This window comes from Grus americana, chromosome 5 (genome assembly GCF_028858705.1).
Source record: "Grus americana isolate bGruAme1 chromosome 5, bGruAme1.mat, whole genome shotgun sequence".
Taxonomy (NCBI): domain Eukaryota; kingdom Metazoa; phylum Chordata; class Aves; order Gruiformes; family Gruidae; genus Grus; species Grus americana.
Window position 1 is genome coordinate 28444523 of NC_072856.1, and position 14420 is coordinate 28458942.

Consider the following 14420-nt stretch of genomic DNA (forward strand, 5'->3'; position numbering starts at 1 on the left):
CACTATTCAAAGCCATAGTCCAAAATCTAAGACTATTCCCGATAAATTGATGAGGCAAGATGATCTCCTGTGTTTTACATTTCAGGATATGGTCTGCATGCTCATGTAATCATCAGCTCAGGCTAGTGACCAGAGTTCATTCTTCAACAATGTATTGTCATTACATGCTGACTTGGCATTAGTTACAAAGAAGTGTTGGGGGGGGAAGAGAAAAAAAAAATCAAGATTATATCCTCTGTGTATATATATAGTAATCACAATGTCTTCCACATTTATTTCCTTCTGGCTTTATAAGAGTTGCAAAAAGAAACCCACGTTTCACTTACCTCTATATACTGTAATTACCAACACAGAGTATATGAAACGGCAAAACAAGAAATTACAACTTAATGAGAAAACTATAACAGAATGCTCAACAAGAAGGGATGGAGCAGAAAATTCTTAAAACCATCCATTTGTTTCATATTCCCTTAAAGAATGACTGTCAGTACAAATGCTGTATCAGCATCTTATTCTCTTAAAGGAAAAATATAAAACACATTTATGTTTCCCAGAGACATGTCATGGTATTTTAACAGTAAGCTGCTAATAAGAATCTCAGCAATCTCTGGGTTGTTTAAGCCATCCGTAATGATTATAAGTGATTGTGTTTTAAAACTGAAGTGGAGACACAGTTCAAAACGTACCATCACTTGCGGCAATGTTAGCAGCTTCTATTCAAAAGAAAGCAACACCTATTTTGCTGCATATATACGTCCGCAACATATACACAGTGGGGAAAAAATCCATTCCCTGTATAAATCCAGGGCATGTCATTGCAAACAAGATTTTTAATTAAAATTGGCATTTTTGAGCCTCCTACTGACTGACAGCATCTCACTGCCTCCTCCTCAGATGGCTAAACTGACTTCCAAGAGAGATGGCGGAAAGCAACAAAATCACTGGAATACCTAACTTTGACAAGTCTCTGCTGGGGACAATTTCAATAGCAAGATGCTGCAGAGAGGTAAGGAGAGAGAAAAGATGACTACTTAGGAAGTCTTCCCTAACGAAGGCTCAAAACATCACAAACAAGACAATAGAGGAGGCATTTTATTCCTAAGCCTACAGACAGGATGATCAAGCAGGACAATTTTAATCAGAAACCATATTGTTAAAGAGAATGCAGAACAATGTCCGCACCTCAGTGAGCGCAGCTTTCTCTGAATGCAAAAGTAGGCTTAGGGGCTGGCTAGATCTCTGGCTGGGAGATTGGCTCAGCTGTCACCATTGACAGAAATCCCTCCCAGAAAATAGGCAGGCATAGGCTCTCAAGTCAGAGAGACAGACAGACAAGTAAGACTTCCTTGGCCAGAACATTTTCCTCAGTTTAATGCTGAGTTTATACTGACTACTAGTACTGTACCTTCAGGAGGCTCTTCCCGCAGATGAGGTGGCAGTTCTTCACTTGTTGTCTCAGTTTCATCTTCCACCATCTGTGTTTCTAAGCTCGGTCCCTGCAGAACAGAACAGCAAGAGGAGATAAATTGGAGAAAGTTCAGAAAGGAACCAGAGAAATAAAATTACAGGATTAAATAATATGCCAGACAGTAAGGACACAAGGAGCTCACTTTAGCTGATGAGAAAGCAAGCTGCTGGGAGATTTGCTTGCAGTCGAACTACTTACAGGAAGTGGGGAGGGAAAAAAAAAGGGGAAAAAAAAAAAAGAGGAGTCTTCAAGTTAGCAAGCAAAGTCTAAGTACACTAAAAACCAGGAACTGAACGGTGAAGCACAATTTCTAAATTACTATTTCTAAAATTACTATTTCTAAAACACACAATGCAATAATAAATTCAAATCCCCATTTACCAAGGGTGGCAGCAGATACATCATCACTTGGAATTTTCAGGAAAAATATCCAATTTTTTGTTTGTTTTACCAAGACTAGATTCTTGAGAACGAGAACAGGAGAGGTGCCTGAGGACTGGAGGAAAGCCAGTATCACTACGGTCTTCAAAAAGGGCAAGAAGGAGGACCCAGAAAACTACAGGCCACTCAGCCTCACCTCCATCCCTGGAAAGGTGATGGAACAGCTCATTCTGGGGGGTCATCAAGAAGCAAGTGCAGGAAAAGAAGGTTATCAGGAGTGGTCAGCATGCATTCACAAGAGTAAATCATGCCTGACCAATCTGATAGCCTTCTATGACGGCATGACTGGCTGGGTGGACAGGGGAGAACAGTAGATGATGTCTACCTTGACTTCAGTCAGGCTTTTGACACCATCTCCCATAACATACCCATGGGCAACCTTGGGAAGTGTGAGTTGGATGAGTGGGCAGTGAGTTGGATTGAGAACTGGCTGAATGGCAGAGCCCAGAGAGTTGTGATAAGCAGCGCAGAGTCTAGCTAGAGGCCTGTAGCTAGCGGTGTGCCCCAGGGGTCAACATATTCAATATGTTGAATATATTCAACATATTCATCCATAACCTGGACAAAGGGACAGGGTGTACCCTCAGCAAGTTTGCTGACGATACTAAACTGGGAGGAGCAGCCAACACAGCAGGAGGCTGCGCTGCCATTCAGTGAGACCCAGACAGATTAGAGAGTTGGGTGGAGAGAAACCAAACGAAATTCAACAAGGGCAAGCGTAGGGTCCTGCACCTAGGGAGGAATAACCCCATGCACCAGTACAGGTTGGGGGTTGGCCTGCTGGGAAGCAGCGCTGCAGAGAGGGACCTGGGAGTCCTGGTGGACAAGTTAAGCGTGAGCCAGCAATGCGCCTCATGGCCAAGAAGGCCAATGGTATCCTGGGGTGCATTAAGAAGAGTATTGCCAGCAGGTCAAGGGAGGTTATCCTCCCCCTCTACTCTGCCCTGGTGAGGCCACATCTGGAGTATCGTATCCAGTTCTGGGCTCCCCAGTTCAAGACAGGGAACTTCTGGAGAGAGTCCAGCGGAGGGCTACGAGGATGATTAGGGGATTGGAGCACCTCTCATATGATTAAAGGCTGAGAGAGCTGGGTCTGCTTAGCCTGGAGAAGACTGAGAGGGGATCTTATCAACGCGTACAAATATCTACAGGGCAGATGTCAAGAGAATGGGGCCAGACTCTTCATAGTGGTGTCCAGTGACAGGACAAGGGACAACGGGCACAAACTGGAACACAGGAAGTTCCATCTCAATATGAGGAAAAACTACTTCACTCTGAGGGTGACAGAGCACTGGAACAGGCTGCCCAGAGAGGTTGTGGAGTCTCCTTCTCTGGAGGTATTCAAAACCCACCTGGACATGATCCTGTGCAACCTGCTCTAGGTGATCCTGCTTTAGCAGGGGGGTTGGACTAGATGATCTCCAGAGGTCCCTTCCAACCCCTGCCATTCTGCGATTCTGAAATGCCTGTGCCCTCTTCAATACAGCAGATCAATATGGGTTATACTAATGGTCCCACACCTCATTTTTCAAAGAAAGACAAAGCAAACTTGTTTACAATCTTCTAACCCATTCAGGTCCACTCACCACATAGTTTTCCCTGACGTGCCCCTATACGTGCATTTGTGCCTGCATGTGTAACAGGCTAAACTAACCACTCCTGAAAAACTACTGGATTGCCCTCTAAAGTTTTGCATTTCCACTTTCCAACCTTCAGGGTCTTGGAAAGGGCCTGCAACGTTGCTGATGGACAGATGTGAGCAGAGTTATCAGATCTGTAGACTTAGAGAGCATTCACTTGTATTTAAAGCTGCTGAACTCACTTTGCACACACAATATTTTCATGACTTGTGGAGCTGTAAAAGTGTAGATGCTTTTTCAGTTTCAAACCATGAAAGAAAAAAAACCCTACAACACTGTCTATTCTCTCCCCCCTTTAAAAAAAAAATAAAAATAATGGCAGAATAAACACTAGGCATAGCTATGGAGGTCCTTAAAAAAAAAAAAATCAACCAACTTCTTTTGGAATGCCAGTACAGTAAAAAGTGAAATCAGAAACTTAGCATGCATTAGGCAACAAGGCTTTTTTGCACTTTGAAAGCAGGAATGGGTTTGTAGTCCGAACTATCTGATAATGTGTATTAACATATGCAGCTGGAAGGTTATAGAAGTCAGCTTAAACACTTGTACATCAACAGCTTGCAAAATTTTATTATTAAACTCAGGAAGAAAAAGGGCTCATAGCATTAAAGCTGCAGCATTTATTTTCATACTTTCCAAACTCTGTAACTGCAAGGTTACCCCCAACAGCATTGCATACTTTCTCCGTTTCCTCATTTGCACATTATAAAGACTAACACCCTCTTTAAATTTCTTCCTTTGCACAAGTAACTTATATCTTCATCCATTCCCCATTTTTTTAACAAAATAGACATGAAAACAGGTACCACCACACTGTTTTCAAGAGTCTGACAGCAGGGAAAAACAGACCACCCAGGTGAAGCGTACTAGCCTATCGTATTAGTGCCACCGTCGCAACCTTGATTTCTGCCATGACTATGCAAGCTTTACTTAAGCTATGTACTTCTCATTTAAAAGCACCTGGTATCAATACTGCCCACCTTTGGTCAATGAACAGTTCAAACATTGTTGTGCCTTGTAGTAGCCATCATGGAAAGGAGAAAAAAAAAATATTTTTAACACAGGGGACAGATGAAAAAATACTAAGTTGCCTGACTTGGTCCAATTAAAAATCAAACCCAGGAATTAGTTATCAAGACTGAGGTCTAACCATCTCCTCATTTCACCTAAATAATGCGATCTAGATTTTAAGAATGTGTGAACAATTCTGGATAGGAGCAAGAAATTGAATACAGAGTATGCATTTGAAGAAGTTTCTACAACCACAGGCAATATATTTATATACATTTCTTTCCTACACATTAATGCTACAGAGAGAGAAAGGAGAAGATGAGGCTACATTAGTATACCAAATCAGAACATTTATTTCCATATAAATGTTGTAGACATGTAGGACATGAGGTACCAATATTTGCCTTGCAAACATTCTGAACCACAACTATAAGAACTAAACTAGATGTGGTCTTGAATTTGCAACACCAACATTATTTTAATTTAAAAAAAAAAAAAAAGAAAAAGAAATGAAACAAAAAATCCAAACAGTAACACAACCCTCTGCAGAAGGGAAAGCTTAAGTCCTTACTATTTGGTGCCTGTGGCAGTATGTTCCTCCTCTCCCCCACTTAATAACCACCAGTGGGGGCCGTGATGGCTGCATCCAGCCCAAGCTGGACTTTGGGGGATGGATGGCAACACAGTAGCCAAGGGCTGTCTGGAACAGTGACCCAGAATGACTGTAAGTCAATCATCTTACGCTATAAATGGTGGACAGTCCAGGGCCCATTGCGCTTTCCTGCATGGCAGCAGGCTGCGCATCAGGATGTCCCCTTGAGTAGATTACTCCTCGAGGTTGAGAGATTCCCTACCACAACAGATCCTTGGTAAGTGACCAACAGCATGCTAAACTTTGAAGCTGTGCTAAGATCATATCTTAGATTGACTGTGCACATATAATCCTTTAGACATAAACCATTGACCAAGTCCAAGACTAGGATTGGATCCAGCCGCACCTAGATTCCTCTGAGAAGGAGTTTAGAGAGCAAGGGGGTCCCCTCTGAACCTTGTGACTCAACGGGAGGGTCTCCCTGACAGTTTTGTCTGACCCTGTCCTCTATGCCGCAAATAATCCAGTGTGCCTTGCCACTGAATCTTACTAAACCAACTGTTCCATTTACTATCAAACTTTGTTAAATAGTTGTTTCATACCAATAAACATATTGTTGCTTCTCTCTTGTGAGTGAAGTGCATCACTCCATCCGCAACACTGCCCAAGGAGACAATCCGACTTCCAGGGATTAAGGAATAGCCAGTAAGAAAAACATTGTCTTTCCTTCTTCAAAATAGTCAGTAGTCTCACTTTGCTACCATGAGACAAACCTGCTCAGTGGCTTCTCCCAACAACAATCCATGAAAGTGATGTTCCTTTGAGTTACAGTTGTTGTCATCTACATAAATACAAAGAAGATGCAAAATGCCATCAAAATTGAGAGATGGCTTTACGTTTTTTTTCCCTTATGCATGAACTATACTACTCAGTGTTCACTAGCAATACAACTCTGGCATGGTGGTTATCATTGACAACACTTACCCAGAAGTAACAGCTTATCTTAGTTGAAGGTCAACCCTAGCCCTAAGCTAGTATTAACAAATCTAGCTGTGAGGAAAACAGAGCCCATTACAGACCACTATGAAGTCCACGGCTGAGATGCTGTTTGCCATCATCTACTTCCCTCCAATTCAAAACTCTAACACTTGCTACTGGAATCACACAGAAGAAAAATACACAATCCAAGATTAACACTTTTATAGAACGTTCCTAATTTCTAACAGACATGGACAGAATCTTTGAAGATTTTTTTTCACTACTTGAAAATAATCACAACAGTATATTTTGAGCTGTATTTGGTATGCATTTCCTGTATTTTCTGAGAATCTTTAAAAAAACTGAAAAAAAAAAGATTTACAATTTCTTTATTTCAACATTTAATGTTAAAAATTGAAAACAGTATAGACTGAAGCATGGCATGTCAAGTAACCACAAATTTAACTTTTCCAAGAATTGCTTCACAAGAAACCTCAAAATCTTGAGACTTCCTAGTTTCTAAAATGAAGTCAGAAGTGTTTTCTATAGAATAACCCAAGTTCTTAATTGCATTGATATCTTATCACTATATATAATCACCTATAATATAGGGAGCCTCTAGAAGAAGTAGTCTCATAAACATCTGTGTTTATCAGATTTCAATGTATCAATTTAATCACTGAGACGAGTGAATAAGCGTGCACAGTGTTGGTATTGAATTTCACCAAGTAATTAAAATGTAAAACGGTTAACAGTAGATGAGATCCTAGGTTCTTGTATCCATATCCAGCAGTAATACTTCAGGCTCAAACACTGATAGGTGTTATTAACAAGATTACAAAGGCTCTTTACAACACCTTTATATCTTATATTAGCACATCCATTGCTTTTTTAGTTATATCTGCTGAGTTCAATTTACCAGGTCTGCTGCAAAGCTTGGTAATCAATACTTGAGATATCTGCAGTTCTGGCAGCACAGTAATCTACAGCAATCAAAAATTCCAGGAAATTGTCTTCTACGATGATTTATAACTACGTTAAAGTTGTTGGTCTCAAATTTTTTTTTTTTACACTATTATTTCAAGAATGATGCATCAGTTACATTTCTTTTTTCATTCTTAAGGATCCTTGACAGATGAATAAGGGAATGGGATACACATAACTGTGTAAGTTAATGGCTTGCAGATAAGCAGCCACGCAGTGTCCAGCAATTCTATAATAATCCTCCTGAGCTGCAGTCATGACAGAAGTAATGCACACACATGTTGCTTTTGCTTTGATGCTCCCTCTAGGAGCATCTAGGATGCAGGAAGATGTATCAACAGTTCAGAAACATCAGCAGATTATTAACTGTACAATATTGGTTTCAATTATTTGGGGTTTGTACAGCCTTTTTAATTGATAATGTGGTTCCATTCCTCACTAGAGCCATTGGAGAAGCACAGATTTAAAGAGGTATTATTACATGAATAGTTAGGTTATGGCACAGAGCCTAGGAACATATAACTAAGAAAAACCTCTTGGATCTCCAGAGACAGTCCCTGCTCTCACAAGCAAGCACATCGTACAATTCTTTTCAGCAACTGATGAGTCTCTGACTGTGAGCACTATTAAGATATAGTGGCAATTTTTATACGTTGTATGTTAGAACAAGATCTAAGCTGACCAGAAACAAGTCAACTCAAGCAGAGGCAACACCCACTCTTCCAAACTGAAGTTATGGATGTGCCAGTCCCAAGGTAGCTCACTCAGTCCCTCCCAACAGTTTCAATGAACTACAAGGAAGCTGAAAAGCTTTGTATAAACAAAGAAAATGATAAAGATCAAGAGAAAAAACCTACAGGGATTCTCACAGAAACTGCCTGAGGAACATATCATCCTATGTTCTCATTACATTGTACGACTACTGACCTTACAGTGCAGTTTAACTCAGCTATTATGGGTTGCTCTGACCCAGTAAATTAGTGTTCATTTGCTGTCTTAAACTGTGTCTCACAGAAGGCTATTGACTGAGAGAACTGACAGTACTGAACTAAACAAGCGTGATAAATCGGTTATAAGCATTTCAGATGACACCTCATGCTTTTCCATGGGATATAACACTTTTGAGAATAACTCTGACTAGAACTTAAGTGATATGCTCATAGTTTCAGTATATGTAAAGACTCTATTTTACAAATGCTGTGACAAATCCATTCATGACAGTAAGGAATGTTCTGGGTTTGCATGGCAAGATTTTGGTAGCAGGGGGGCTACATGGGTGGCTTCTGTGAGAAGCTGCTAGAAGCTTCCCCCACGTCTGATAGAGCCAATGCCAACTGGCTTCAAGACAGACCCACCACTGGCAAAGGCCAAGCCCATCAGCGACGCTGGTAGCACCTCTGGGATAACATAGTTAAGAAGGAGGAAAAAACCAAAACCCATGAGCAGCAGTTTTTTTACAGCTAGAGAGAGGAGTGAGATGTGAGGAACAACTCTGCAGACACCAAGGCCAGTGAAAAAGGAGGGGCAGGAGGTGCTCCATCTTCATCACAAACCTTTACACCAAAGGATAGTTTGGGTCATTAGCAACATTTCCTTGGACTCCAGCTTCTCCCACAAACTGATAATAAACCATCAGGAGTGTCTGTGTGATTCATAAAGTCTGCTTTCAGAACAGTATTCTAACAAGGGCACATGTGTGATGGGGGAAAGGGAGCAAATTTTAGGTTAAAAAAGCTAACCTATGACATTAATACCTGGACTAGCAGAAGCTGGACTGAGTGGCCTTGAAGGGTCCTTGTGGTCTTTGATTCACGCAGAGTTATCCTGTGCTTGTTTTGTGCCAACAGACATCACTGCTGATGGGCCAAGCCCATCACCCACGTTGGTAGCGCCTCTGGGATAACATTAAGGAGGAGAAAAAAAAATAGCAGCAGCATATGCAGCCAGAGAGAGGAGTGAGAAGATGTGAGAGGAACAACTCTGCAGACACCAAGGTCAGTGAAGAAGGAGGGGCAGGAGGTGCTCCAGGTGCCGGAGCAGAGATCCCCCTGCAGCCCATGGAGAAGACCATGGTGAGGCAGGCTGTCCCCCTGCAGCCCATGGAGGTCCATGGTGGAGCAGATATCCACATGCAGCCCATGGAGGACCCCATGTCGGAGCAGGTGCATGCACCCGAAGGAGGCTGTGACCCTGTAGGAAATCCGCTCTGGAGCAGGCTCCTGGCAGGACCTGTGGCCCCACGGAGAGAGGAGCCCATGCCAGGGCAGGTTTGCTGGCAGGACTTGTGACCCCGTGGGGGACCCACGCTGGAGCAGTTTGCTCCTGAAGGTCTGCACCCCGTGGAAGGGACCCACGCTGGAGCGGTTCATGAAGAACTGCAGCCCGTGGGAAGGACTCACATTGGAGAAGTTGGTGGAGGACTGTGTCCCGTGGGAGGGACCCCACACTGGAGCAGGAGAAGAGTGTGATGGGTCCTCCCCCTGAGGAGGAAGGAGCGGCAGAGACACCATGTGATGAACTGACCACAATCCCCGTTCCCCGTCCCCCTGCACCACTAGTGGGGGAGGAGGTGGAGACATCATGAGTAAAGTTGTGCCCAGGAAGAAGGGAGGGGTGGGGTGAAGATGTTTTTAAGATTTGGGTTTATTTCTCATTACTCAACTCTGTTTTGATTGGTAAGAAATTAAATTAAATTAAATTAATTTCCCCAAGTTGAGTCTGTTTTGCCTGTGATGGTAATTGGTGAGTGATCTCTCCCTGTCCTTATCTCAACCCACAAACCTTTTGTTATATTTTCTCTCCCCTGTTCAGCTGAGGAGGGCAGTGATAGAGTGGCTTTGGCGGGCACCTGGCCTCCAGCCGGGGTCAACCCACCACAGGAAGAAGGTTCCTATCCAGTGAGGGTCAGTATTTTCCACAAGGTACTGAGTTATGCTTATGACACTGAAACTAAAGAGCTGCATTTATCACCACATTTGTATTAACAAATGATTTCAGCATGGTCAATCCAGCCTATACTAACTCAGTCTCAGCAGACTATGAAGTACTCAAAAAACCCACATATTTCAGGAGCAACCCCAACACGGGGCAACCATTATTGGCCCATTTTACACATAAGTCAACAGCGACATGAGACTGTCACTGCAAATGCCCCAACAGGTAAGTCAACACTGGAAACGGCTAAGGTTTCGAAGAAGTCCCTATGAACTATCTTGAAACAACCAAAAAAACCCCAACCTACCCTGCACCACCACCACTGCTTTTAGGCCTTTTAGACTCTACCTCTGTACTTAGCATTACATTAATTATGGTATATAATCTTAAACCAAAGTAGAGTCTGTCAATTGACTGATCACTGAGCCAGGATTAGGCTAATGAATAGCAAAAAACAAAACCCCAAAACAAAGGCCAAGAGCAGCAATAAGGCGGGGAAGGAGGCAGGGGGGAAGAGGGGAGTGGAAATAAAAGATAAAAAAAGAATCCATCCTGTGAAAAATTCTTACTGAAATTGAATGGAGTTTGGGGCAAATAATTGCAAGTTTCCATTTCCTTCAGTTCATGACTACTAATAGACACTTTACTGCGGTTCCCAACCAAGGAGAAGCATGTATCTTACAATTCTGTTCCTTCTTGTCATTGCTGCTCAACCCCTAGAAACACAATCTTCTAAAAAATTAAAAAAAAAAAAAAAATCCGACACCCAAGCAAAACCGAAAGAAAACTCACAACACGAATGCTCTTCTCCATTATACTGAATTTTATTAGTAATCATTTCCCCCTTGCAGAAAAGAAGCTGGAGGAACATAAAGCCCACAGTCATGACTTCAGCAGCAGTTTAGTGCCTCAGTTCTGAGACTACTTTTTAGAAATTATTCTAAAATCTGCAGCTTTAACTACTACTTTCCTTGTGCATTTTCAAGCGAAAACATTATTTATTTCCTGACTGAGATTTTCATATTTCTATTCTTGCTTCTGAACACCTTACTCCAGTTTTTCCTTTCTGACATTCATCTTCACATTTATTTCCATTCTGGACTTGAGCCTAGAATCTCACTTCTTTCACCATTCAAAACTGCCTCATTCCTGGTAAATAAAGCCTCTCCTTAGGAGCCCACGAGGTCAGACCTACTTCATTCTATACAAATCAACAGCCAACCTAAATCACATGTCCTCTGTCCTGCCTAACACTGACTTTCAGACCGGGTATTCTACAGAGGCACAAGTCCAATAAAGCAATTTAGCAGAGGAATATCAGTGGCAGCGCAGGCTTCACCCTTCCATATCTGATTTCATTCATAAGCTTTCTCAGCACAGGTCCAACCCCTTTTATATATAGCATCGAACACATCTCGACTGATAACTACAAAGGATAGATGCATCCCTAAAGAATTACAAGACTCAGTAGGTCTGTGGGAAGAAACAAGTGAAGTAATCCCCAAGAACAGGACAGTTTGTTAAGTGCTTTGGGAAACTACAATGATATTTTTAAAGTATCTTAGTGAAAGCATTAACTATTTTTGCATTATGTTTAAAGAATGCTTACTGCATGCCCACAAGACTAAAAATCACACAGTTCCCTGCACATTTGCATACTTTGCCCCTTCCTAAACCCACAAAAAAAACCCCAGCTCTTCTCATCCCAGGTTCACTTCCTCAAAGTGGGTGAGAGATGATACACATTATGACTGGGCTGAATGTGTGCAGGCGCCAAAGGGCTTGTCAGATCCAGTAATAATGAAGCTGAACTTCATCAGGCTTTCCCACAATGACATCATTAATGACAGTGTTAATTTGGGATCTCTCCTCTATCCAATCACTGTTATAAAGTTCCTCAGAACTTATCTTTGATATTTCATGTTTAATCAAATTAAATTATTCCATCTTTCATATTTGAAAGTGGCTTGTGGCTCAGAATGTCCTTTCTGCTTCTACACAATTACATAAAGCCTCAATTCCTACAGAAAACAAGGGGTTGGTTTGTTAAAAAAAAAAAAAAAAAAAAAAGATTTTAAATGAGCAGGCACTGGGTAAGTAGTTCAATATGACGACTCCCTTTTCCAGGGAGCTGAGGGTCTACAGATACTTCAGCTGAAGCACCTAACTACCCAACCACCTCCTTATACACTGCTGCTCAGATGAGCACACTCAGACAGTGGAAATGAGTTTAAAACTATCAGTGTACCTTTTTGTTAGGCAGGTATCTGTTGCAGCTGCAGCTTTTATTTCAGCAATGAATTTTCAGCATATTGGGTGATTAAGACTTTAATTTAAAATTTTCTAAATATAATAGGAACATTCCACTGAATCTGCCATCGCTACTGATTGCACACCCACACCTCAGGGGATTCCAAAGTCGGCTGGATTTTTCCAGCAGAGAGAAAAAAATTGATCTGCAGTCATAAATTTTTTTTTTTGCGCTTTCCTGTAGGTTTAAGAAAGCCTCTTGATGGATGCTTTGCTTTTAATTTTGCAAAACAAGGTTCGCTTATAATGAGAGCTTCTGTGCCAGGTTTCAGCCCAAGGGGAATTTGAGTTGCAGTTATAAATCCCCTAGAACACTAAAGGAAAGTACAGAAATAGAAATGCTGAGGATGACAGTAGTGTAAAATTATAGCACTTTGTTCAAAGTACGCTGTAAGAAAGAACTAGAAAAGTTGCTTAGATTACTTGCTCCTCTTTTCTGCATTTGGACAGACACATTAGGGAGGCTACAATTTTAACAATGTTTAATTTTGCCTTGACAACAGGACTGGAGGAGAGAGGCAACAAGAGCAAGTTTTAATGTTACAAATTCCAAATCAAGATTGAGTTCTATTGCTCTCAGCAGAAGAGCCAAATCCTATTTCTACAGCACTAAAACAACTTTGTACTGCAAGTAATTCTAATTAGGGCTTACATGGCATAAATAACTTTTCAACAGCACTAATGACACCACAATCTATTCTCCATTCAGCAAGCCAGTAAACAGTCTGGTTTACACTTTTTACATTCACACTTTATATGGGGCAGATAACACCATTTATATAACAAAAAGCTAATACAGTCTACTCAGTGGTAGTTCAGACAGTTCTGGATTTTGAACTAATTATTGTATGGAATGTTGTCTTGATCGACCATTTATTTTCCATCTGAATTTTACTTTCTTTCTGTGCTAACATTGGTTTAGTAGGTAAGAGTGGGTTTTTTTAAAAAAACAAACCAAACAAACCACACTGTATTTGATCATGTACTGACCTGGCCCAAAGAGAACACTCCTCACTTGCAGCAGGTTAACCAGTGTAATTCTCAAAAGGACACCATGCAGCTGTGTGAAGGCTGAAAAGTTACCACAAAAGAAGCTGCATAATTTTCTGTCAATTCTAGTTTAAACTACATACCTCCAGAAGGCAGGGTATGCCTTGTCCAGAACACGGTTTATATTCAAAAGCTGACTGTGCTGAATTGCGTTTGTTTGGAAAAAAGACCTTACATGAAGGCAAAGTGTCATTGCACAGCATAACTCAAACACTAGCAATCTTTAATGTTGGGGGCAGGCTAATACATAGGAAAAACCGTCATTGCAGAAACACCTAACAGACTCCGAAACGGAGAAGAGTATGACAGAATGATGTAGGACCAAAGCATGACCCTGCATCACAGCAAACCAATCTGAAAGCAATTCAGTAATTACCAATAATGATATCTCAAACATATGAATTAACTCATAGTGATAACTGACCATTCACTGATTCAGGTAATTTCAGTGGGAAGAAGCCTTCCTACATCCTGTCAGTCATTTACTGTCCCTCAACAAAGACTTTAGGGAAAACAAATTCACTCAGACTGTTGAGCTGGTGAGCCAAAAGCAAGCAATAATAAGACTTAATGACCTGCAGTTTTATTGCACTTTCTACATAACTACAACTAGCATACATAGTATAAATGTATCTTCTCCAGCTTGGTCCTTGAGAGGTGGATTTAATGATTAATGCTAGCTTTAAGAAACAAGATAATGCACTCTGTAGAAAGAACGTTTTCCATTTTCCTAATGAGAGGTGGAAGCGCCACTCCAGAAAGCTGCAGACAGCATGAGAAATTTGTCTGAAATAAAAATGAGAAGTCCTTTGCTTAATAATCTAGGCCTATATGACACAGGTCATTAAGATTTTCTTAACCATACTAGAGACTTAAAAAGTAGTACCCTTTCCATTATCCTCAGCAGGGTCACAATTTCAAAAACAAAACCAAAAACCCACTCATGGATGGATGCATTAAGCAGTATTCTATAACAGTGGTTTCATATAGCCTACTTGAATTACCTGACTTC

The 14420-nt window shown here is 41.3% G+C and overlaps 1 protein-coding gene across 2 annotated transcripts in view; it reads right to left on the reverse strand.

The window, feature by feature from the left end:
* The window catches only part of LOC129207431 (transmembrane protein 263-like), a 207765-nt gene that overhangs the window by 189430 nt on the left and 3915 nt on the right, over window positions 1-14420 (reverse strand). For both annotated transcript variants that reach the window (XM_054828349.1, XM_054828348.1), the window contains exon 2: window positions 1406-1496. In XM_054828349.1, the coding sequence (XP_054684324.1) occupies window positions 1406-1496 (91 nt within the window). The remainder of the gene's footprint in view (window positions 1-1405; window positions 1497-14420) is intronic.